Raw genomic sequence first — 25,226 nt, 5'->3', positions numbered from 1 at the left:
TCATGTCATTCAGTCTTTGAAAATGTAACAGCATCAAAAGCCTTTATGGTCTAATCCTGGTAGAGCTGGTGCCCTGCTGTACCCAAAAGCAGAATAAGATTTCTAGTCAGACACCAGTGTTTAATTAATCTTCAATAAGATCACGTGTGTGGTGATCTGTGCTACCCGATATGTTAATTTGAAATCTATTACCTTCATTCCTCCCTGTGTAATATAGGGTAGATAGCACTTACTATAGTTAGGATTGATGAATAAGAACTTGAAAATTTTTTCAAGTTTTTATTCATCAATCCTGACTCTGAGAATAAGTAAAGTGGTACACCTTATTTCAGGGAAGCCAGGATTTGTGGACTTTGATCTTTTGAATGTCATGACCCCACCTTTTCTGTAACTCTGTGCTCAGAGGTCTCCTTTTATGAGCTTTTAAAAAAATTGAAGCAGACACCATTCTTTTTTTTTTTTTTTTTTCCCAGAAGTTATTTAAAATGCAGATCTGTAGCAGACAGCTAGCTAGTAACCCACCTAAGTTTATTTCTAAGAATAATAGCAGGGAAAATACCACTGAAATACAGTATATCAGTCTTCTAGGTTGTATTTGATCTGGTGATGTCAATAGCAGGCTGCCCTCCCTCTCAAGTCAATTTGCAAACACTTTTCTCAAAGGTAATTAAGGCTAAGCACACAATTACAACAGCCCAGATTTGTTCGGGCTTGCTGGCTGCCCACTGTCTCATAGCACCCAATATTACAAAAGCACTGCATTGAAATGAAAAGATTATTTATCTCATTCGAGTTTCAATGCTGCAGAGGAGGCGGATTGTAGTATTAGGGACTAAGGTAAGCATCATGGCACTGATTAACAGTTGGGAAGCCTTTATGGGACTACATGGTCTGTGTTTTATTATGCTTTTGCTTTGCTATAACCACATGGTTGTGTGGTTATAGCAAAAACCTCTGCAGCTTCTGAATGTTGTAAGGCACTGGTGAACTTGTAATATCTGTCTTCCATGTGTAAATGTCCTACAGAACTTTGGTCAGAAACGCAACTCTTATGCTCTTTTCACAGCCAGGTTAAAGTACCTTTATTTGTATTTTTAGGTGAGAGAAGTGCTGAATCTGGCTCCTACTTTCTTGAGTGGGATGAGGTCTCTGTGGTTTTTGTGTTTCCAAGTACAGTACAAAGTGCAGCGGTAACTTGTAAAGCTCAAGAAATGGAGCTCTCACTTGTTCCTTGCTGTGACTTTTATGAGCGTGGGCTCTGAAAAGAAGGAGATGTAGTATGGCATCTGATCAGGAGAAAGTTTAAATCTTCCAGGATCTTCCAGGAAATATGAAGACATTCTTGTTGCTTTAGTTAGGGGCAGCAGGAAGAATTGGAGAAGCTTGGGAAGGAGGAGCTTTTCCCTTCTATAGTATTAACTAGGAAATTATGTAAGACTTTTTTTTCTTTAAACTACTTCTAAGCCATCTAGAAATTTCTTCAGTAAACCAATCTTAGAAAAAGGTTTATATCACTTGGACTGAACTTAAACTGCATGTGTGGTGAATCTCCCCACTGCCTTTACATGTTTGACCTCTTTTTGACAGGTGCCTGTATGCTGTGTGCCCTATGCTGTGGCAGAGCAGTTAAATTCAGTGTGGAATGTAGGCTGCAGGGACAATATTATGAAGGTTTTTAAATCTTTCTTCTCTGTCTCTTTTTTTCTTATTTCTAAACAGAAAGATAGCAGTTCTTCTAAAAAGCATGTACCTAGCTATGGAAAGGATAGCATCTAAGGGTAAGATTGTGACTGAAATTGTGACCTTTTGGATAGAAAGGGGATGCACTGGATCTTCAAACTTTTTTGAAATTTCTGAAAGTGGAAAATTTTTCATTCTGTAGAGATATTGATTTCCACTGGAGATAGTTTCAATAGACCACTTTCAACAACCTAAATTAGCTGCTGTTGCAATCTTTTATCTGACGAGTATTTAGGGAGCAGTACCAATAGATGAACTTACAAAAAGAAAGCAAGAATCAACTTGGGTAACCATATTTTCTAAAGGTGATTGTGCAGTATGTGGGAAAAACAAACAAGACATGAAATTCTCTGAGCTATGATGACTTCTAAGAGAGCTGGAAATTGTCTAATGTGGTTAAGTGGACACATTAGTGAGGATGCATATATGGGTCTAGACCCCCTATGATATTTGTGCACAGTGCTGCTGAGCTGGCATGTTGGAGTATTGAAATGGAATGAGAACCAAGACGACAACTGTAGACATAAATCCCCAAATTTGTAGACGTTAAGGCGTAATGGTTTTGACTGACTAATAACCAAACGGTCACCCAGCAGCATTCACGGTGGCAGACTTGTTTGGCTTCAGTGGATAGCAACTCAGTACCTCCTGAAAAAAAGTCTGTGCTGAGGCTCACTGAGTGTTAGGTGATGAGCTCAGCAATGACAGAATTCAGGATAAGAGTTGGATTTTGAGAAACATCAGGTTGTATAAGAATTGAAGTGACGACAGACTCTCTTAAAAGCTAACTGCAACCAAGCCCCATCCCTCAAATGATGAAACCTTTAAAGTAATGTAAATTGAGCTTTTTTGCTCCTCTTCCTTGTTAGGGAAGCTTCATTTTGTAATGAAACATTGTTTTAGATCAGAATCTTTAACTGAGAGTAAAGGGAGTGCAGCGCTTCATCTTGGCACACCTGAAGGCTTGATGCCCAGCAGCTAAGAATCTGCACTGAGGGGAAAAAAACAGGGACTGGCATGGAAGTTGCACCATGCTCTGGACAAGACTGTGAGTTCAGTAGGCATGTAGGATGTCATAGTTTTAGTTAAGGGTGACAGCATAGAAGCAAACAAATACCCTCTGTCACTGTTCCTTTCTGTTGGGAGAGTGGAAAAGGCAAGGGGAGGGCCTGGTTTGAATCAATCAAGAAAAAAGATCCTGAGTATTTCAGAAAGATCTCCATTAGTGCAGATGGCAAGAGAGTAGAGAACTGAAAAAGACACGGATGTTTTTTTCTGTCATACCTGGAAAACTTCAAAGTGAAAACAACTCCAAAGCAGTGTTTCCTAGAAGCAGATAAGAACAGAAGATGGGACAGAGCTGCTCACTTGGGCTGTGGGTACCAGAGGGAGAGGCTTGAGCAAGCCAGGAGATTCTGAGAAAAAGAAACTGATAGACTGCAAAGTGCCAGCTGACTTTAATGCAGGCAGGAGGGTTACATTTATTAATAGTTGTCACTGTCGGATTGGAATAAAATTCATTTTACTGAGCTTGATGGTGTTAAACTATAACATGCTGCTCTGCTTTCCAGTCAAACAAATTGTCTTGGTTGCTTTAGAAGTCTAGACAATTAGCTCTTTTAAGAAACTAATAATAAATATTTCCATAGTACCTATGGACAGTAGCAAATTGCCATTGTACTGCAGCCAGGATGTTTCTTCTAGATATAGTGAAAGATGTTCCTTAATTTATTTAATTGCTTAGACTTGACAGGGAGCCAGTGCTAACAAACATGCTTTGATACTACGCTTGTTTTGGGAATATAAATACTGGGGGAAAGAAAAAAAAAAAAAAAAAAAAAAAAAAAAGTGGAGCATTGTAGCACAATTGCTGTAAAAGGCAGTATGCTTTGCAGGTGTGCAAGAACACAAGTGGTGGCTAAAGGAGAAAGAGAATGGGAGTGTGTCACACATTCCGCAACTCTTCCAAATATTATGATCAGGCAATTGTAACACAGTTATTTAAGGAAAATGCATGATAATCTGTTCCACTACTAATTATTGGACTTGACTTCTCACTCCATCTGTTCTGGTATATTCTGTACAAACCTATGGGGATTCCTGTTGTTACTACAAACTGTTAGAAATGAAGGCAATTGCAAGGAGAATAAGATTTTTCTTGATTAATGTTTTATTGCATTTGTCTCTAAAATACTAAAATACTAGTTTCCTATTCATATGCCTCTACCATTCCCCCCCTCCCCTGCTAGGTAAACATCGGTATTTTTTCTCCATGTACTAAATGTAGAGATTAAGGCAATAAATATTGACAGAGTTCTTCTGAATATCATTATTATAATAATAGAAGTTTTCAATATCAGCTTTTCCAGGATTGTCTTCATATCAACTACATGCACAGTATTTATGATCTGTAGTTTATATTTTTATTCTTTTAAATGAACATCCGTAAATCATAAGGTATTAAGAGATGGCAAACAATTAGTTAGGCAGATGAATGATAACAGTTTATCAAAGTTAAAGTAATTCCAAGTCATCCCTAATATTTCAATGAGGAAGGATCTGATCTAATAAAGATTTGCTTACTTGTAGGTACAAGTACATTTATGTTTTTATTTTTAGAATTCTTATGTGAAATACATGCAATATATTGCTGCACTTATTTTCTGATTTTAAATGAGTTATATATATAATTACCAATATTAGGTAAGTGAGTGATGGTTGACTTACTGGATTGATTAAATGCTAGAGCTTCCATTCATTTCAACAGCACCAGATTTCAATTTATTTTTGTTATTGACCTAGCTGGTGGAGTTCTACATGTATTTGAAATGTAGAAATACCTCATTTCACGGTATCTGATTTTATACAAAAGGAGAATATGGAATTCTGTTAGCACGCCTTCATAGAACATTTATTTGTGGATGGATAATAATGGAAATACTAACTTCATGCTCAAGCATACTGGAAATCATGTTTTAATTTGTAGGGAGATAATTATTTTCATAATCTGACATGGATTTAAATAAGTCATTCTTGAGCACGAGGAGCTTAAACTATACAATATATAGATAATTTGTACATTGCAGTGAAGTTGTGTCAAATGCCTCTGGGTTTGCTGAAACATCTAGTGGAAAAATAAACTCAGAATGGAGTGCAAAATACTTGGCATGTCTGTATCCATATGTTGCTATGGAAGGCTAGACCTGGACCAGTGCTTTCTTATCACTCGTCTTATGAGTGTTACATGGAGTGGCTCTTGCTTAGTGCTGTTGAATAGCCATAAGCTCTACACCAGTTCTTGCTGCCTGTCCTTGTGGCTTCTGAAAAAAACACATCTTTTGAGGATTTACCCAATATTAGTTCCCAAACCTGGATAGGTATGTACAGTTTGTGCTTTTTAAATCCATCCATAATTCGATGGAAGGTCTGACTGCTCCACTGATAGGTGAATAATGTTTAAGAGGTATGAATTCAGTGCACTCTCCAAGTTTTAAAAGATGTGTGTGTATCAGTAGCTCTGATGGTAAACATATCGACTCCCAAAGGATCTGCATCCTCATTCATTAGTGAGTTAGTTTGTACAGTGCCCTGAGGGCAGAGAAGTTCTTAGCATTTTTCCTATTGTCAGCTGCTGCCAGTGCCATGTCTCATATATACTGGGCTTGCTGCTTCAAGTTATTTTTAAAAATAACTTGCCTGGATAGTGAGTTATCTCTTAGGATCATGTTAATTTGCCGTTTGGGAAAATCTGTTGAAGTAATGGTCTTATCTCTTCTTGACTACTTTACTTTTGACAGAACTGTAGTCCCTATGGTTATCGTCTCATTTATCGTAATACTATATTATAAGGAAGCAATGTTTGTTCTTCTGAGTGAATCCTGAGAAAGAAAATCTACTAAAATGCTGTATTTATTCACATTGCTTTTTATTTAAGAGGGGAAAAATGTCTTAAGGTTTACTTCCATGAGTATTATTTATGGAATACTTCTAGAATAGATTTTTCCTTAAGCATTTTGATATCAACACCTACTGTTCAGAAACTCAGAATTATTTTACTTGCACTTAACTTGTTCCTATCGGTTTATCTTAGCAATAAACAGGAACACGTGATATTCTCTAATACCGATGTATAACTGTAACTAAACAGAGTTAAAAGAATTCAGAATCCTGTGAACTCATCATATTGAGAAGAAAATAAGACTATTATTTAAGTATTGGGAAAGATCTCAGGGGCTAATGTCATAGAAATACCTAAACTACAAGATGTAGTGACTTGCAAGTGGTTGATTTTTACCCTCATTTATGGGGGGAAAAAACCCTGTAGTGAAAGCAGATAGATCTGGGGCATGTGCAATGGGGGCATCAGATATAAAGGAAGAAAGCTATTTTTCAATGATGTCTATTTCTGTAGTTAGGTGGGGTTTTTTTATAAACAAAATTTCATTGTGCCAATCTTCCCATAAAGCTGCATATAAGAAAGTGTCTTGTACAAGTTGGGGGTTTTGTGGTGGTGGTTGTGTTTGGTGGGGTTTTTTTTAGCTTTTGGCAAGGCATAGGTGGTAGAGCTGAAGAGATTTTTATTCAATATGAAAATCTAGGCACTACCTCTGTTTCTGAAACTGTGTTTTGAGCCACATGCTGAAGTAAATATTTCTGACGATGTTCAGAATTTCCACTGACAACTTAATAAACTGTACTGAAACTGTAGGGTCCCAGAAAGAGCTCATAGATGGACACATGCAGAATTATCTCAGAATCCTTCCACGGAGCTGTTTAAAATATGTCGTGCCTGTTCTCTCTTCTGGAGCTCTGAAGTAAAATACTTTAAATGAAGATGACTGTGAAGTCTAAAGGCAGGCTGGCTGTGCATAGTGTGGCTGCAGTCCATTACGAATTCAGCCAATGTGGGCAAAATGAAAGGGACAACTTTTCATCTACCTTTGAAGGGATACTGTTGGGTTAAACAGTGTCTGAAAAACACTGCGCTGAAAAGGTCGGGGAAGAAGAAAGCCCAGTACTGACCTATCCTATCAGTTATACTGCTACTGTGCCCTGGCCAGATGAGACTGACTACTCAATACTGGTGTAGAAAGTAGAGGTTGCTCATAGCTGAAAACGGTCAGATAATTCAGAGATGAAAAAGCCAGCGCAGCCTGCCCATAAACTGAAAACTCTATGTAATATGCGTAAGTGGTGGTGGGTGTGAATAACTCAAACGAGGTCCCTTTGAAGTTTTCCCAAGTACTGTGCACAAACACAAATTAAAACAAAGGCAGCCACGTGCAATCTGAGGTGGATGTAGAGTGTCCAGTTCACAGAAATTAGTCAACTTCATACTTCTATTGAGTCCTGATAGCACTTAAGTTACTCTTCCACTCCTCTTGTTCTGAGTGTTGACTGCTTCCTTGCATCAGAGGATTAAATATTGTAGTAATATCTTCAGATAATAGAAAAAGGGGAGACACTTGAGCATGGCTTTAGGTTTCTCTATAGTTGCCTTTAATGAAGACTTCAGAAGAGCATGCTTTCAAGTCTGGAAAGTAATTAATTTCTTTAAGTATGCTGAAATTGTTCACAAAATGTGTTTTCACAGAATCATCTAGGTTGGAAAGGACCTTGATGATCATCTAGTCCAACCATTAACCTACCACTGACAGTTCCCAACTACAGCATATCCTTAAGTGCTAAGTTGACCCAACTCCTGAACACCTCCAGGGATGGGGACTCCACCACCTCCCTGGGCAGCCCATTCCCACACCCAACAACCCCTTCTGTAAAGAAATCATTCCTAATATCTAGTCTGAACTTTCCCTGGAGCAACTTGAGGCCATTCCCTCTTGTCCTGTCTCTTTCTACTAGGCTAAAGAGACTCATCCCCAGCTCTCTGCACCCTCCTTTCAGGGAGCTGTAGAGGGCGATGAGGTCTCCCCTCAGCCTCCTCTTCTCCAGGCTAAACCCCCCCAGTTCCCTCAGCCACTCCCCAGCAGACCTGTGCTCCAGACCCTGCCCCAGCTCCGTTGCCCTTCTCTGGACACGCTCGAGTCATTCAATGGCCTTTTTGTAGTGAGGGGCCCAAAACTGAACACAGTGATCAAGGTGCAGCCTCACCAGTGCCAAGTACGGGGCAAGATCACTTCCCTGTCCCTGCTGGCCAGGCTATTGCTGACACAAGTCAGGATGCCATTGGCCTCCTTGGTCACCTGGACACACTGCTGGCTCCTGTTCAGCCGCTGTCAATCATCCCCCCCCAGGTCCCTCTCTGACTGGCAGCTCTCCAGCCACTCCTCCCCAAGCCTGTAGCGCTGCTGGGGGTTGTGGCCCAGAGTTTTTTAGATGAATAAGTTCTGTGATGGAATTGGGTTTTTCATGTAATGGTCTAATATTGACCCAAATCAGAGGAATTAATGTGCAGACATTACACCTTCTATTTTTGTGTTTGTCAGTGATAAAGAAAAGCACTTAGGGAGAAAATTGTAAAGTAATACTTTCACATATAGTTTTTGGGAGATACAAAGGGAGAAACTGTGTGCTTAGAACTGAACTTGACATGGCTCTTACTTGAAAAAGATGAGCAGTGTCTGTTCACCATGGCCAAAGTTAGCTGTGATTTGCTTCTGCCAAAGCTGTAATCTTGCCAGTCTTGGCTTCTGCAGTTTTTCTGTGAAACCGTAAAAGAGCTGCAGGGGGTTGTTGGTAGAGACTCCTCGAGTCACCATGTTGTCTGCCCCCTGTGTGGCACCTGGCTGAAGGCTGTCTCACTGGCCCCTGAGACTCATCTTGCCATAGGAGTGACCAGTGCAAAACTCTCTAGTTTCTCCCCCAAGATACCACTTTCACTGCTTAATCTATTCATTACATGCCTTTTTTGTTAGAGACAGATCAAAATTTGAGTAAAGATTACAACGTTTCAACTTTTACAGAAACATCAGCATCCCAGTGCATTGGTGTGTGTGAAACCACATCTGTATATGGCTAAAGGGGAGCAGCGCCAACGACACAGGGACTTGTTTTTTGGATGAATATGTGTAGGAGGAAGAAAAGCTTTTAATAAAATGAGAGATTTTGGATCATCTGCTCAGATGAAAACCTGTTTTCCTCCTCTTAGACAAGGGTAAAAGGGACCAGTGAGGTTCAGTGCCTTTTGGCAAAGTCTGACTGCTGCTTGCATCTCCAGTACATAGGTTACTCCTGCTGTGGGAGTCAAAATTGAAGTTACGAAGGTAAAACACCATTTAAAAATCATGAAGCTGAAATGAGCAAATGAATTTACAAGAAAGGTCAGTTATATTTATGCTAAAGATTTACAAGTAGTTTAAAACAATCTGTGTTTGACACGGTAAGTTGTCTTTATCATTAAAATGCTAATGAAATGGTAAACATCTGTTAAATTTATGAAGATAATGAAGCTTGTCAGCTACATCATTCTTGTGCCAGTATTCCTGCTTAGCTCAGGTCTGCATACAGATGTGGTGGTGAGAGTCTGTTTGACCTTTGGGAACAATGCTAGCTCAGAACTATGCCCTGTTCTGTTTGATCTGATGATTTTGTTCTGAAGTGTTTCTACCTGTAGTTTAGGTTTTCTTTAGCTGATCATTATTCCAGAGACTTTCAAAGGTGGGTCTGAAAATCAAACTTCAGTCAAACAGCTTCACTGGTATTTGATTTGCAATAGTTTAAGTAGTAAACTGGTGAACAGAAGTGAACAAGTTTTTTCTTATTAATGCCTCCATTAATCAGCCTGGTAGGTGTGTATGGTTTTTATTCTGTACAGACTCCAAATGTATTCGAGTCTACTGGTCATATATTACTCTGGCAGCAGAAAAACCTTGGACTGCAAAACTGTAGGCAGACTTCAAATGTCTTTGTTGCATGAATTGATCTGTGCTCAGCCAAGGTGTACAAAGAAAATTGCATTGTTTGCAGGAGGGTGCTAATTATTTTTTAATTTTTAAAACTTCCCGGGCACATTTTTTCAATACCTTGGTTAAAGACAGCGTCAGAAGGCTAGCTTAACTTTGTTTTCAAATGTCAGTCACAACTCTATTCTGTTATATTTTTTTTTCCCTGTAAAATTTAGTTAAAATATGTAAGCATAGCTTCATTGAAGTATGTGTATGTAAAGAGAAGACATCTTTTTTTAACTTCATGGATCTATAATTGCTTATGAACTTCAAAGAGAAACTTGTAGAAGTTAGATTGATGATGGCACTTTATGGGCTTTAGGTAATTGAATACAAGATAGCTGCTGTCTGAATACAACTCTGAAATCCAAATTATGTAAATCTACTGTTTCAAAACCAACTAGTAGAAATAATCATTTTTGCAGTTGAAGATATTTTCTTTGGATAAATCCTCTGACACGCTGCTTTCCTATTGATGCATTTTCTTCATTATGGATATGAAGAAGAAACTATAGGCATGTTAGCCTTTAGTTTTTTGACATTTGTGACTCCACTTGAATAAGCTTTGACTTACAGTTAATTAAGCACAACTGTCAATGAGTTTCACGGGCTTACGCAGAAATAAACCTTACATTTATGAAAGTATTGGGGTAGCAGAAGGGAGAAAATATTCTGGGAAAGTGTCTCAAGCATCTTTTTTCTTTCAGGTTGTGCAGCTCAGTTGGGATGGTGTTCAACAGATATCTCTCCATAGTTGTCAATGACCCATCTTTGTGCAAGCATCACACTTTTCTTGTAGGAGAAACAAAGAATAGATATAGCCTCCTATTCATCTTCTAGACCATAATATAATGTTTACTGTGGTGCAGCTGTGATCAAAATGACTGTCTCTCCAGCATCTACAAAATTTGAGCTCAGGGCTAGTTATAAGTGTTTGGTCGTCCAAAAAATCTATGCAGCCCCATCTGGTTTCTGAACTCAGCTTTCCTCTTGGATAGCATAAGATGGGTTTGAAATTATGTCTGTGGCGGCAGGATGATGAGATGAAAAGGAGGAAAATTTTTACTCTGTCTTAAATTTTGCATGTCCTTAACAGGGAGAAAGGGAGATCCCTTAATGGAAGACTGGTACTCAGGCAGCCCATATGCATTGCCTGGCATCTTGCAAATAGATGCAAATTATCTGATTTTATGGGAGAAGAGAGGGAAAATTATTTGTTTACTTTTCTCCTTCCCCCCCACCCCCTTCCTGACTACATTTTAAATGGTCAAATAACTTCTATGAGAAAAAGTTTAGGTATTGTGTGAAGCTCTGCTTGAGACCAGAGAAACTCCTAAGAGCACTGTTATGCTTCTAGATGATGCGCTGGCCATGGGTGAGTGGGAGAAGGAGGTAATTATGGAGAAATTCTGGCAGAGGTAGGAGAGACAGAGTGTGACTCACCCTCCTTTAGAGGTGTGGGACACTTGTGTTCCAGTGCCTGCTCCAGTCAGTGCTGAATTATTTATTCAACCCAGGAAAAAGAAATTGAGATTTTTTAAAGTTTTGTTTTGTTTTGTTTTATTCAATGAGGGAAATTTTATTTGAAATCTATTTTGTATGATTTCAGGAAAAAGATACTCCCACAGGCATAGCTGGAGGCTGTGTACTAGGCACACTATTGTGTGAATAGGGCAGATAACTAGTTAAAAATGAATATTTGGACATCTGTGCCTTCCCATTCCCTTGGGGTCTTTCTGGGGAATGATTCTCAAGGGGTATACAGAAAGAATTTCAGTATGCAGATTTCTAGAAATCTTGTTTGGAGAGAAAGATCTGGGCTCCAACTAAGAAAATGGTACTTTGCATTGTATATAAGGAGTTGTGTTTGTTTATATGTGCTGATTATTTAGTTGACAGTTTTCTAATATTTGCCTTGCACTGTAAAATAGAAGGCATTTTTTTTACATGTTAGGTGAAATGCTGTTTGTGCAGCACCTGATAATTACTGTCAGAAGAGGAAAAAATAACATGCAGCTCACCGTTTGGAAACAAACCTCTGGATTCCGTCTCGTGTGTATTGTCTGTGCTAGCTAATCTAATAGGCAACCATGAATTGCAAAACATCTGACTTTCATGCATGCCCATCCTGGCCTTTTTGGCACAGAAGAATTTTTCAGCTTTAGAAAGGATTTATTCTACCTGCCAGTGTGATTTATATACCATATGTCTCCCCTTTAGTGGCTGAGTATCCATGGCCTCATCTGCAGTGTGTGAAAATAGGTTTCTTTTAATGATATTAACTCCTACAGAGACACTTTATTACCTCTCTGTATTATTTTTTCTTGGCGATTGTGTCAGCTATATTGTGTGTGATGTGGAAAGGAGAATACTATGAATTCCTGGTTTTGTTTGCTCTTGGCAGGGGCTACTACACTTCCCACCCTTGTGCGCACACCTACCTTGATGATGCAGCCTTCCCTGGATATCAAACCCTTTATGTCCTTCCCTGTGGACAGCAGTTCTGCTGTTGGATTCTTCCCAAATTTTAACACAGTAAGTAAAGGTGTTTCCACATTTAGTTTCAATGTATGCTTTCCAAGCTGGTTCTAATACCCATGGTTGAAGCTGCCTTAAAACAGTGCATTGCTGACACAATTCTAGAGAACCCTTTTTGTCTGTGCTGTGGTGGTTGCCATTCCCTTGTGTGAAAGGCTCAGACTGGTACCCGACCTTCTAACTAAGCTAAGTGAAGCAACTGGAGGGTCTTGTTAATTCTGTATTATAACAATAAAAGTCTAAGAGAGCAGCCAGCCAATGTGAAAAATGTGAACCTGAAAAAAAAAAAAAAAAAAAAAAGACAAAATAATGCACAATGCTTCTATACTTCTCCACGTTTCTCAGAGCAGCAATAACAAAACCACTCCTTTTCTGTAGCTCCTGCTTCTGTAACAGCTCATAAAATGGTTCTGAATGTTATCAAATTGCTGGCTTGCTATCAGACTTCATCATTTGTTTAATTATTACCTTAAATGCATTGAGAACACCAAAACCAATATTTTGCATGTTGCCACTCAGGTTTCCATGTGTGGAGGTAATTTAGCATGGAACAAGTTGCCAAATAGTAAGCTAATAGCAACAGGAAAGAAATTGCTCTGGGTCATTTCTGCCAAGTCAGCGAGTACGATCTGTTTGTACGTGACCGTTGCCTGAACTGTACAGCATCGTACTTGTCACTGTAATTGTGGGGGGGATGGAAGGGGAAGCAGTGTTGCCATCGCCAGACAGCGATCAGCTGAACCACTGCCAAGTGTTTCCTTTTGCAAACTCACCTTCTGTCTGAAGTTAAAACAGCAGGAGCATATTTTTTCTTCATGAATTGCAAATACATCTTGCTGACAGACCTGTGCTACAGCACAAGGTGCTGTGGGATGGTTATGAGGTAACATATCAGCCAGTTTCTTTCAAATGTCAGCAGCCCAGTGCATATTATAAACAGTAGCAAATATTACTAAATCATTACAAAATGTATCTGTGAAACTTGTGCACTTATGAGGGAGATGTGGTGATGTGTATGTGTATAAATTGGGGGGATACACGCATGTGCATGTGTACAAAGAGATAGAAGGTTAGAAAAAAATCCAGGTAGGTTTAAAGTGCATGACCAAAACTCAATACAATTTTAAGAAAGCAGCATGTCATTCTCACCTTCTAGGCATGGTGTGCATTTTCCATCCTCTTTCTAATACATTCAGAAATTTTATTTGTTACTGATTTGTCTGCTTTCCAGTTGCACTGGTTTTATAGGTGAGCTTTTTCACAGAACATGAAGACATAAAGACTTGGAGAAGCTTTTCTTTAGGGATGCTGTAGCTGTAGAGTCAACCAGCATCACTTGCTTACTGGTGTTATTATTGAATTTCTGAGTTGCAGTAGCCTTTAGAGACAGATTAATTTGGATCTTTAGACTGGTTTTGCCTACGTACACTAGCTTACATTTATCTGGGTTATATACCATTTGCCTTATTCGTGGAACGTTTATCCTTCACACTTGTCATTCTTCTCCAAACATCTATGGGTTTTATTAAAAATAAGAGGCCTGGCGTAATCAGCAAATATTGTCAACTGAATGTGTACTTCCTCCCTTGGAAGTCTAGATAATTGTATAAAATCATGCTGCTATGCACCACAGACACCACATGTTTAAACTCTCTTTTTTGAGGAACCGTGGATCAGTACTACTCTATCTCTATTTCACAGGCTTTGCCATTTATCTTGCAGGTATTGATTTTCCCTAACAGTCTTTTACAATGGACTTTAAAGCTCATTGGAAAACTAAATCATTCATGGTTATCTACTGGCAGGCACAGTGAATGCCAGCTGTCATGCGTTTCCTTTCTTTCTAACTTAGCACAGTCTTTGCAAATGTAGATTTCTATGTTTGTGTATATACAATCTTTTGTTTGTTTGTTTTTCACTGTAAGGGAGGGGGCGAGTATATAAAAGTTTGTAAAAAGCCTTTTTCCAGAAAAGTTCGAGTGAGTATAGGCTAAATCCAGCTGACCCATAATGTATGTGTCATCCAGAGTGCCTTAATTTTTCATATTGTGCAGAAACAGAATATTGGAAAAGCTTTTTGTCCCTTACCACCAAAAAAGACATCTTTTGCCTTATGGATCAGTTAAGAAATCTGTGCACTTCACTCACAAGGACTTCTCAAGGATTGTAGGCAGTGAAACCTCTAGTGTGCAGCACTCAATCTCTTTGCCTTCAGTAGGACTGAGGAGACCCTGCAGCATGTGCCCGGGCTGCTGTTCATGCTTCCAAGTGTTCGCTGAAGGTGGCAAAAAGAAATGTGGTCTCAAGAGAAAACTTCTTTGGATCCACCTGTTCATTTTCAATAGCAGTCAGTAGAGAAACATACTTCTAAACCTTGGCAGGAGGTGGTTTGTAACTTAATTTCAGTGGCCTAGTGACCTAAAAAAAGAAAAGATTTTGCTTAGGAGCTTGATACAGTAACTACCAGGGCAGGAAAAAACAAGGTAAAATATATTAACTACAAACATGTTTAAAGGAACACCCTCTACAGTGTTTCCAAAAGAACTTTTCTTATTTATGGAAATACATTTAAAATCTGGGGTAAACCCTTTCTTCCACAGTTAACTTTGACATTTTCAATTCTGAAAACATCTGTGATGCTCCAGATGAAATACCAGTGTTCCCATTTCATTTGTGAAAGTTTTCTGATCACATGCTTCTCTCCACATGGGGTATTTCCAAATGAGGCACTGAGCAGACCATGATTTTTTTTAAAAGAAATACCTACCCCAAATATATCCTATTTTCTTGATGGAATTGTGTGATTTAGTTTAAAACGCCTCCCCTCTGTTTCTTCTAAAAATGTTAATACTAAAAATGCTGTGCACATATGTATAGTACTTACTGATTCACACCACGATTAAATGTCTTTGTTCCGTAGAACTTGGTTATTGTTATAAAGGAAAAATTAATTGGGGAATGGTTGCACTAACTCCTTTCATACATGTCTTTATTCCTCAGTAAGGATGCCTTTTTGTTTCAACAGATCAGCCAGAAAGGGATCTTCTAAGAGCAGAATGAAGGATTCCAAACAGAGAAATATTGCAGAATAGGTGCTCTCTTCTTTCCTGGTCTTTTCTCAGCACTGGCAAATAGTTTGGTCAGAACAGGACAGGCATGATCAGACTGTCACAGCCTGAACCTGAATTGCTGCACAGAAAGACAAACCCTCTCTCAGAAGTGCTGCAGCAGTGGATCCAAAGGTGACATCATGTTTGTCCTGGCATCAAGTTCTAAAAGCTCTTGCTCAGTTACTCGTACCCCTCTGTCTGAAACACATAGTTTGAATCAAATTCTCGGCTGGTATTAATTAAAATGTTCTTGTCTGTAGTAGAATTGGAGACAGCATTATGGGAACTTACGGAATTGGTACCTCCAATTTGGAACCCATGCTGTACAAAATAGTATCGTTTAAGCAGAGCTCTTTTTTTAGCACACTAAAATGACTAATGATTCCTTAGCATGCAACATCTTGCATATTGATTATGTTTAAAGATCTGTAAGACTTCAAAGTCAAGTGCGTAAAGTCAGTAGAAATCAAAGCTAAGATTACTGTGGTCCTCATTCTGTGTTTATTATAATGTAATCTTGAATTTTATACTCCCTGGCTTCTACCACACAGCTTCACCTTCGGTATTATTCCTTCTCTACACCTCCCTGATTCTTTGTCTCATGTCACTCATCTTGTGTACTGAATGAAAAAAGGATGCTTTGTGATCACATCGTGAAAGGTTATCATGATGCATGTGCCAAAGTGGCTGAAATCCAGGATTCATCTTGTGAGGCAAACTTAATGATCAGTCTACATCTCCCTATAAAGGATGTATACTCCTCAGAAAAAAAAATCTCAGGACTCTACCATGACCTACCTTGTCCTGAAGTGGGAGCAGCACTACATGATTCAAATTTAGTTGAAGCGGTACAGCCAGGGACTGATCAGTCTGCACAAAAGCAGTATCAGCAGAATCTGAGAAAGATTCTATCATCATAGAAAATGATCAGCAATTCATATGCTTCCTTCTGAGTTTGTTAGGGCCTCGGGGGTAATCAAAGATTATAGCATCTCTTACAGCTTTCACGTTAGTGAAATGTTTTCCATCTAACTAGCCCATGATTGGTTTCTAAATGCTGGTTCATACCTTCATATTTTAGAGGACACACGGGTTAATGTGGCCTACTTACTGCTTTAGTGTCTATTTCTCTTCGAGTAGGCTTATGCTGATTCTTTATATTAGAATTCCCTCAGTCCCCTTGCAAAGTGGACCAGAAGTATTTTACATCTGCCAGTGAAGGTGAGCCAGCTGGAATGGGCTACAGGAAAGGAAAGACAAGCTGACTAGTAACTTAGAAATCTCTGTCTCTTCTCCAGCAATATCCCTGCCTGTACTAAGTTTCCCTGGCCTACCCCCAAGACAACTACTGGGAGGGACTAATTTGCTCTTTCCTCTTCTGCCTTTTCTATTATGTCCCTCGTTTTTATTTGCTACCTATCTAGTTCTCATTTGAAGGGCCCAGTAATCAGCCAAGGCAGAAGCAGAGGTCTGCAGATAAGCATGCAGGGCACTCATACCACCGGCTTCACGCGCCCTTCTGCGCCAAGTGCCTCTTCTGCATTTGGCATGGCTCTGTGGCGCGGGAGCGTTCTCTTTCCTTAGCAGGGTCTGAATTCAGCCACTTAACACCCTGCTACAGTGCCAAAGTAGGCTCTGGAGCTCAGGATTGTATATAGGAGGAGCAAATTACAGATGCAGTCAACTGGATGTTGCCAACCCCTTATCTACAGTCCTCTTTACGTAGCCTGTCCACGTGCACTGATTTCCCTTTTCCCTTTTGTGAAGTGCTGGAGGGAGGTGACCTGCTCCGCTCCTCTCTCTGAAACACTGCTCCAGAGAGCAGGTGAAGTTTTGTAGGAGCTGTACATTACATCCATTAACAGCACAGAAAGCAAATTTAAGCAATTAACTTAGACGGAGAGGTGTTTTTTTGGAGTAGCTGGGTATTTTGTTTGAGGTTTTTTGTTGGTTGGTTTTTTAATCAAGTAACGGCAAGATTTCTTTCTTAGAGACATTTTATATCCTTTTTTTGTAGTCATGCAGCACAAAAGGCAGTTCAGGTTTGCCTTCTATTCCTGTGTCAAGCTCTTAAAAACATTCCTATTTCATTTTTAATTATTATGGGTATAGTAGTTTGTGTTTTCCAAGCCATAGCCAGAATCATCCAAACTACAACATGAGGAATCCGCCTGTTACCTTTTATAAAGGGAATAAAAAGAATAATAGGTGTTTTCACAGATACTTAGAGGTGAGGAAAACAGAGGTTCAGGAACCACATAATAAAGCCCAAATTCTGGCAACACAGACCTCTGCTCTGTGACTAGTCTTTGCTTTCTCCTCTGACTCTCTCCTCTCACAGTACTTGGCTGGAAAGCCCCTTTATAACCCTCCATGTCTGACTCTTTTCAGTTTCCTGTAGTCCATTTTCTTTGTGTCTTTAGGCTTTTTGTACCAAGCCAGGAATTCCTCCTTGTCTTTCTGTGGCTTTGATGCAAACCAGCAGAGATCTCTTTTAACAGTGGTAGCAGTTTCTGGAAGAATTCTTCTCAGCCTTTGGAAGTCCTGAAAAATGCTTATTTAAGGTGGTATATTTTTCCCACAAAAATACTTGAGCCATTTCAGCTGAAACTTTCAAAAAAGATTGAGCTTGAAGCAAACACCTGGTGAGATACAGAGTTAGATATAGGGGAAAAAAAAAAAAATGCTGCCAAAAGCAGGGAGTTGTCAATCAGTCTGAAGCTTTTATGGTTTGTGGTATTTTAACATCAAGATGCAGGTTCCTTAGTTCCTGTCAAGAATCTCTTCAAAGAGCAACTATGTAAAATTGATGAGCCTAAATAAGTACTTTTTTGACGTGTTTCTAGTCTTTAATACATAATATTCTCAGGAAAATACCTTACTTAAAATAATACGGATGAGCTTTAAGGGAGAATCTCTTCAAATGTTAATTATTGTTTGAAGTTTTATCTTGCTTTGTATTTTCTCTAACAGGAATTGAATGGATGAGCTTCCTCCGCTCAGTTCCCAGATCAGCAGCCAGATAGGAAACCCTGTCTCAAAGGACAAAGTGCACTGACACGCACTGGTGAGAAACAGAAGTCACCAGGTGCCGTAGCCTTTCCCTACCGCTTCTCAGGGGCTCGGCAGCCGCAGTGAGGTTTCTGAAACATAAGTCCTAAAGTGCTGCGATACATCCATTACTGTGCATACAAGTAATTAGGTCAGAAGCCTAATTCTATAAAAGAAATACAGTTTCTGCATACAAATCCTACTGTTTGCTGAGTCTTCCAGAAAATGTGTTTCTTGTCTATGTGTTTCTGTCTTTACAGAAAGGTGGAAGTTAGTGCCTCCAGCACTTCAGCAGTATTAATTTCTTTTCCTGGTCAGCATAGGGAAAATCTGAGAAGCCTTTGTCTTCATTGAATTGCTTTCTTCTCAAGTTAGTAGTATGTTCATGACATAAAGAAGCTGGTTAAAGGGAGAGGGTTGTTAGCCATAAATATTTTAGCCATTAGATCACTGAAGGATGTTTTGCAAATACTGTGAGGAAAACGTCTCCCCTCAAAGCAAGCAGTCACAGAATTGTAGTTTAAGACAAACAAGGTATGTGTGTTGCACCATTGTGCTTATAAAGGTTTTGCTAGTTCCTAATTATAAGACTTGTCCTAAGCAACATTCTAGAGCACCTTTAGATAAATCTAATTCTCCATGTATCTGATGAATACAGAAGTGGCTGCTTTTGCAGCATCCTGGCTGTATGTCTGGCTTTTCTTCCCTCCTCATATTGGTCGGTGAGAAACTAAGAATTGCTACAGTAATTATTAATGAATGAATTACAAGCATGTACTAAGAATTAATTTTTATTGTACTCTTTCTTTCTGAATATGAGTATAGCTACCGGTCTGTTAATCTAGATACAGTCAATTTTATGACAACTTAAAAGTACTGTATGGCAATTTAAAGTCATGGTGTGAAACCTGTCTTTCTTTAGCACACCTGAAAACCAATGAGAACAGGTTTGAAGCTCTGACCAGCTCATTGCAACTACCAGAGCTCATGTATTTGTTAGAAGAGACAAGCTTCTACCTTGCTTTGTGTCTCATTTACTTAGATTGAAAGAAAAACCCCCCACCAAAACAACAACAACAAAAAAAAACCCACACCAACCAGCAGACTTTGATACTACAGTGTTTCACAACAGGTTTAATTAGAAATGGAATGTTCCTTTAAAGATTCACATCTAAATACAGCTCTTTTGAATCAAAACCATGTTAAAGGCTGTTCGTGTAGGGTGTGGTCTAATCAAAAAACCCCAAACCTAAGACAGAAACATCATTACTGACTTTTAAATGAAGAAAACATTTTATTCCTTATTGCAAAGAGTTAGGTGACAGCTGTCAGCTAACATATTTATGCAGTTCTTGGTTCTGATTTGCTTCTCATATTTAGCTGTTTTATATATTTATATTCAAATGTATATATGTAGATATAATTTATCCTCCTTTTTGATATTTTTTCAGTATGTGAAAGATAATTATATTACTTCATTTCAGAAGACTAGGCTTCTTGTGTCTTTATTCTCTCCTGTTCACAGAATTAACCAAGGCCACAAATTTGTCCCTAACAACTCCTTGCACAGTTCAGAACTGTAGAGGCAATGCAAATATACATAATGGGATACCCTTCATCTTTGTGTTGTTGATGTTCTGGACCATGCTGGGAGCAGGAAAATTGTCAGCAAAACTTAGAGCAGACCCTTAAGAAGAAAAGGACCATCTCAAAGATGAAAGCAAAAATCAGGAATCTTGTTTACCCCTCATGTTACCTAAACTGCTTTTCTGACTACTAACTCCTAGGCTTGAGTATTTTGGCAGGATTCTACTGAAAGGTAATTTTTCATATTGTTTTACTTGTTCATATTATTTTACTGCCAGATGGTAATAGGTAGTGTAACAAGAACAGCTTTGCTCTCAGAGTATGTTATTGGTCTGATTTTCAGCAAGTCTCAAACTGTAGTATGTTTTTATTTTTTTGTGGGATCTGGAGGCAAGATGGTTTTGGTAGTGGTTTTTTGTTTAGCTGAATACAGCTGAGTGTTCTAAATAACTGCAGCCTTAATAAATAAATAGAATTGTATAGCATCTTCCATCAGAATGTTTTGAAGCATCGTAAACGTGTTATTTAGACCTTTCAGCCTTTTCGTGAGGCTCTAAGCATTTTTATTTCCTTTTTGCAAATTAATAATACGATGCTCAGGTGAAGGGAGTCATGTACAGTTACATTTATGAGCCAGCAAAGCCCCGAAGGGAAGGGAAATTGTCATATTCCTTGAGTATTAGTTTAACTATTGGGTTTGTACTTGACTTTGTTCTTTTTCTGAGGTTTGGTCTGTCATGGTCCTAAAAATTCATCTTACAGAAACAATGTCTTGTACTATGGTAGAGGAGGAATCTTGTTGCATTAAAAAAGCTGCTGTTGATTACTTAAAGCGGGTTTACTTTACGATAAATAAAGAAGCATTAAACCTCAGATACTTGCTTTTTTCCTCATTCTCCATTTGCTCAGGAGGGAATTTTCTTTTATCCCAGAACGTTTTCAGCAGCTTTCTGTTTCTTTATTTCACCCACAAAAATCTCCAATCTTGTCTGGAGCAGGAAAGTTGACATTTTTGTACCATAAGGGTTAAATCCGTTGTTCACATTACAAACACAGTCCTTTTATGTATTTATATCCTCACTTGAGAATAAGTCTTATAAGAAACTGAGACCAGATTCAGATTTTTTTTTTTTTTGCTGTGCTACCTCACCAAGTCTTTCTTTCTTTGTGTTGTCTTTCTCCAGGAATCAATTATGAAATTCTAATAGTCTTTTCCACAACAATTTCTAATTTTTATTTAATTTTTAGAACACTCTTTCTAAGGCCCTTCTAATTATGATTTTCTAAACCAGAAATTATTTTTAACATGCAATACATATTTCCATGGATGAAGGGAAGGAAGGGCAGAGGAAATATCCCCAGCACTGAAAAAAATAATAATAAAAAAGAATTAAAAGGTGTTTTCTCAGTTCTCTTTTGATTTCTGTACTTAATCATATCATATTATACAGGGAGAAGAGATGGGTAGGAAGAGATTAGAGTTTGTTTACCTGTTTGTTTTGGTTTTTTTTAAATACAGAGTTTTTTGAGTTAAACCAGGGAATTTCAAAGATAGAAGACGAAAAAATCAGAAAATCCCTCATTTTATTTCAGTTGTACAGTGTAGATTGTTTTTCTTTTTGCTTATGTTGGTCTAATCCACTATTTTGGACTGGTTTAGGAGAACCAAAATTCTACTGAGAAGGCTCAGATACATCCTTGGCCTCCAGAGCTTGGTCTGACAAACTCTTGCAAATTAATTTCTAAGTGAAAACCCTACTGAAAGCAGTTGCTGCTCTGACATACGATTCCCAGTTTGGTGCCATTTCAGCCATCTCCCTCTTCTAGGCAGGGTTAGAACATGTCCTAAGATAGAGAAGGACGTGTGATGATGAAATTACTTGTGCTAGCGCACAAGATGGATAAATGGGCATGTCAGTAAAGATTTAGGGCTGTGCTTCCCAAGATGATGCTGAGGCAAGAAGATGAATGCATTTCTTGTTAAAACAAAAAAGATGTCATTAAGCAGGTAAAGAGAAAGTATATTTGAGCATATTCTTCTAACTTTTAGTACCTATGTTTCAATGACATTGAAAATCTGAAAGGGAGTAGGAGAAAACCTACCAAATGAATCAAGGCTTTCATAGCAAGAGGCTTAAGGAAGTTACTTGGTTTATCAAAGAGAAGGTTAAGAGCTGATCTGATTGCAGCGTACGAGTGCCTATGCGTTCAGAAGGCACCTGAGATCAGGGTGACCTTTAACAGAGAAGGACAACTAGATCAAGTGATTTATAATAGACATGGTAAGCATTGCTTCCCCAGTGATGTAAATTAACTTACTTGGAAATCTTTAAATCAAGCTGTTGAGGTTTGTTTCTCAAAATTTAGGGTCTGGTTGACCACAAATTTCAGCCTTCAGAATATTAAGGGATGAAACTCTCCAATGAATAAAATTGTGTCATGAATTTTTGGGGAAGTCAAGTGTAATGGTTCCTTCTGGTCTAAAACAAAACTGTAGATTGCTGCAAGCATTGATTTCAGTATTCTCTGTGATTGTGAATACAAGCACTCAGAGATAATCATTCCCTGTTTCATTTTTCTGTGCAAGCTGTACTCTAAAAAAAGGAGAACGTGCAAGAGGATAGCACACCAAGTGGCTCTGCATTATGCCATAGGACTGGACATAAAAAAGTAGGGAGGGAAGCCTAACTGCTAGTGGCCGGAGATAGAAAACTGGTCTCCAAGGTCCAGGACTCCAACCCTGCAACTCTGTTAACAGAAGTAATGTGGGATTTACAAAAATAATATTAGTTGAACCTCAATCTCTAAAAGGAAAATGAGAAAGCTGAATTTATTAATACTTCACCTCTTTTAAGAGATAAAAGGTTGTTCCCAGCACTGCGTGCCCTTTTAGTTGTCTTGTACTAAAAATGTCTTAGAAGTCTAAACTCCAAAGGTGTCTCTTTCCTTCTTTGTTTTTCAAGTACTCACGGTTATTTCAACAACTCTTCACGGATAGCTGTAGTATCTGATGTGTTAGCAAGTGAATTACAGCAAGGTTTTTGTTTTGTTTTAAAATGCCTCCAGGCTGATTTCACTGACTAGCTAGTAGTGTGTGGAGACCACAACTACCACAGTCACAGTTTTCCTTGGGGAAGCTGGAACTTGCTGCCAAATTGATCAAGGGGGGGAGACACAAACACAGAAGTTGCATTCAGAGAAATAAGCCTTCAGAGTACAACGTTGTTACTGTATTTTGGGAACCATGTGGAAGTGAAGGGAGGTATTAGTCCCTGGAGTCTGAATTTTTTTAGTGGATGCTTATGTCTTTCTGCACTTGGGGAAAGACATCTACTCAGAATTTAAAAGAGAAACGAAAAGTAAAATCATGGGCTCATTGCAGCCTGAGTGAGGTTAGGTTTGATTTCAATGAGATCCAGATTTCGTGCTCTATGCAAATGTGCTACGTGTACATACATTAAGAGAGTCTGTTAGACAACAAAATGTGATTAAAACAACCCTCAGTTGGACCACGGGATTACGGTAAAAAACCCTATAATGTTGTAAATTAATTATTCTTTCTGTTCTGTTTGAGCATTTGCACAAATCTCTGAATCAGCTGCTGGGAATCTTGACAGAAACTCTCCCCTGGCTTGGTTATTGGCCATTTACATCTGCTTATTTTTTTCAGATTCCCAAATGTGAAGAGCATAGAGGTAGAGGTGTGGGGAGGTGGTGTTTAGAGAACTGCAAGCTCACCATACAGAAATACACCTCTGTGGGCAAGTGCTCTGTGCTAGTCAAGGAGGGTTGGTACTTGAGGAGCATTGATGGCATTCCCCCAAGATAAGGAAGTTGTGCACATCACACAATCATAGAATCATTTAGGTCGGAAAAGATCCTTAAGAACATTGAGTCCAATCATTAACCTAGTGCTGTTAAGTCCACCACTAAACCAACATCCCTAAGCAACAAATCTACACATCTTTTAAATACCTTCAGGGATGGTGACTCAACCACTTCCCTGAGCAGCCTGTTCCAGTGCTTGATAATCCATCTGGTGAATAAATTTTCCCTAATATCCAATCTAAGCCTCCCTGGGTGCAATTTGAAGCCATTTCCTCTTGTCGTATTGCTTGTTACCTGGGAAAAGAGACTGACACCCACCTTACTAGCACCTCTTTTCAGGTAGAGCTTCATCTGTAGAGCTGACTCAGGTGTTCCTGGTGATGAAGAATAAGCAAGGAAATGTGTAACAGCATTGCACTGATTTGAACAGTAAATTAGACTTGGCATTAGCCAAATGGAAATATGCTCCCTGTTGGGACAAAAGCAGCACAAATATGGAGAGAACAGATTCTTACTAGTTTGTGTTGGTCAACTGTGCCAACTATTGTATCACAATGTTAATGTTTCTGATTTTATGCGAGGGATTTTAAATATGTGCTCTGTTGAGTATGTGTATTCACTTCTGTCACTCTTTTTGGTCACATTGATGGTAGGAGACTGTGTATATATGGCAGAATTTATTATAAGCTTCAGCATGCGGTCGTTCTCCACAGTGGCAGTGTGCTCAGTTTACCTGACAAGCGGAGCTTAAACACAGGAGGAGTTCACATAGGTCTTGTGATCTAGAAGGATACTGAAAAAGATGTTGTGTGTCTTCACAATGATGACACACAAATAAGAAGTGTTGTCCAACACTTTAAAAAACTCCCAGAACTTAATTTAGATGCTGCTCCTGCACTGATAAATTATATATGCCCCTGTTTTCTCCCTTTGATTACCAGAGGGAAACATTGGATTATGTTATCAGTTTGTTCCATATACAGTTTAAAGTTTTGCTTCATCAGAGTAAAACAACACAGTATGCCGTAGGGCCACTCTTACTGTTTTTTCATGAGCTTCTTAATGCCTAGTGGTTAAGTAATATTCAGTTAAATCTCTTATACCCAGTTACCATTCTGTTTACAAATGCTTGTCTAACAGACAATTTTAGATTTGACCCAAGAGTTACATGATGAGAGGTAACTGAGCTGAGTGCATAAATTCCCGGTCACAACTCTAAACCTTACTCAGATGTGAGGTTATGCTGCTGTTGCAAGAAGACAGAGCTTTTGGCTGTAGATTTTTGTTGGAGTGATAGCAATATGCTGACACTTGTTTAGCATGCTTCAACAGCTAAGCAGATCGGGAAGAGAATGAAGGCTTAGAAATTAAGTCATTAGGTAGAAATGGCAAATGTAAATCGGTGCGCTATCACTAGCTCAGATGTGTAACTAGCAATTTAGACCTGGATACTATACAGCTGCAACTCAGA

The 25,226-nt window shown here is 38.8% G+C and overlaps 1 protein-coding gene across 8 annotated transcripts in view; it reads left to right on the top strand.

Moving 5' to 3' along the window:
* The window catches only part of ZNF385B (zinc finger protein 385B), a 176,968-nt gene that overhangs the window by 106,106 nt on the left and 45,636 nt on the right, over positions 1-25,226 (top strand). For 7 of the 8 annotated variants that reach the window (XM_026853316.1, XM_026853315.1, XM_026853317.1 and 4 more), the window contains one exon: positions 12,046-12,176. The exons of the other annotated variant lie outside the window; for it this stretch is intronic. In XM_026853316.1, coding sequence (XP_026709117.1) covers positions 12,046-12,176 — 131 coding nt within the window. The remainder of the gene's footprint in view (positions 1-12,045; positions 12,177-25,226) is intronic. 8 annotated transcript variants of the gene reach the window in all.

Source organism: Athene cunicularia (assembly GCF_003259725.1).
Source record: "Athene cunicularia isolate RWA chromosome 7 unlocalized genomic scaffold, athCun1 chr7_part2, whole genome shotgun sequence".
Classification (NCBI taxonomy): Eukaryota; Metazoa; Chordata; class Aves; order Strigiformes; family Strigidae; genus Athene; species Athene cunicularia.
The sequence above is the reverse complement of the archived record's forward strand: the minus strand, read 5'-3'. Positions and strand labels throughout refer to the sequence as shown.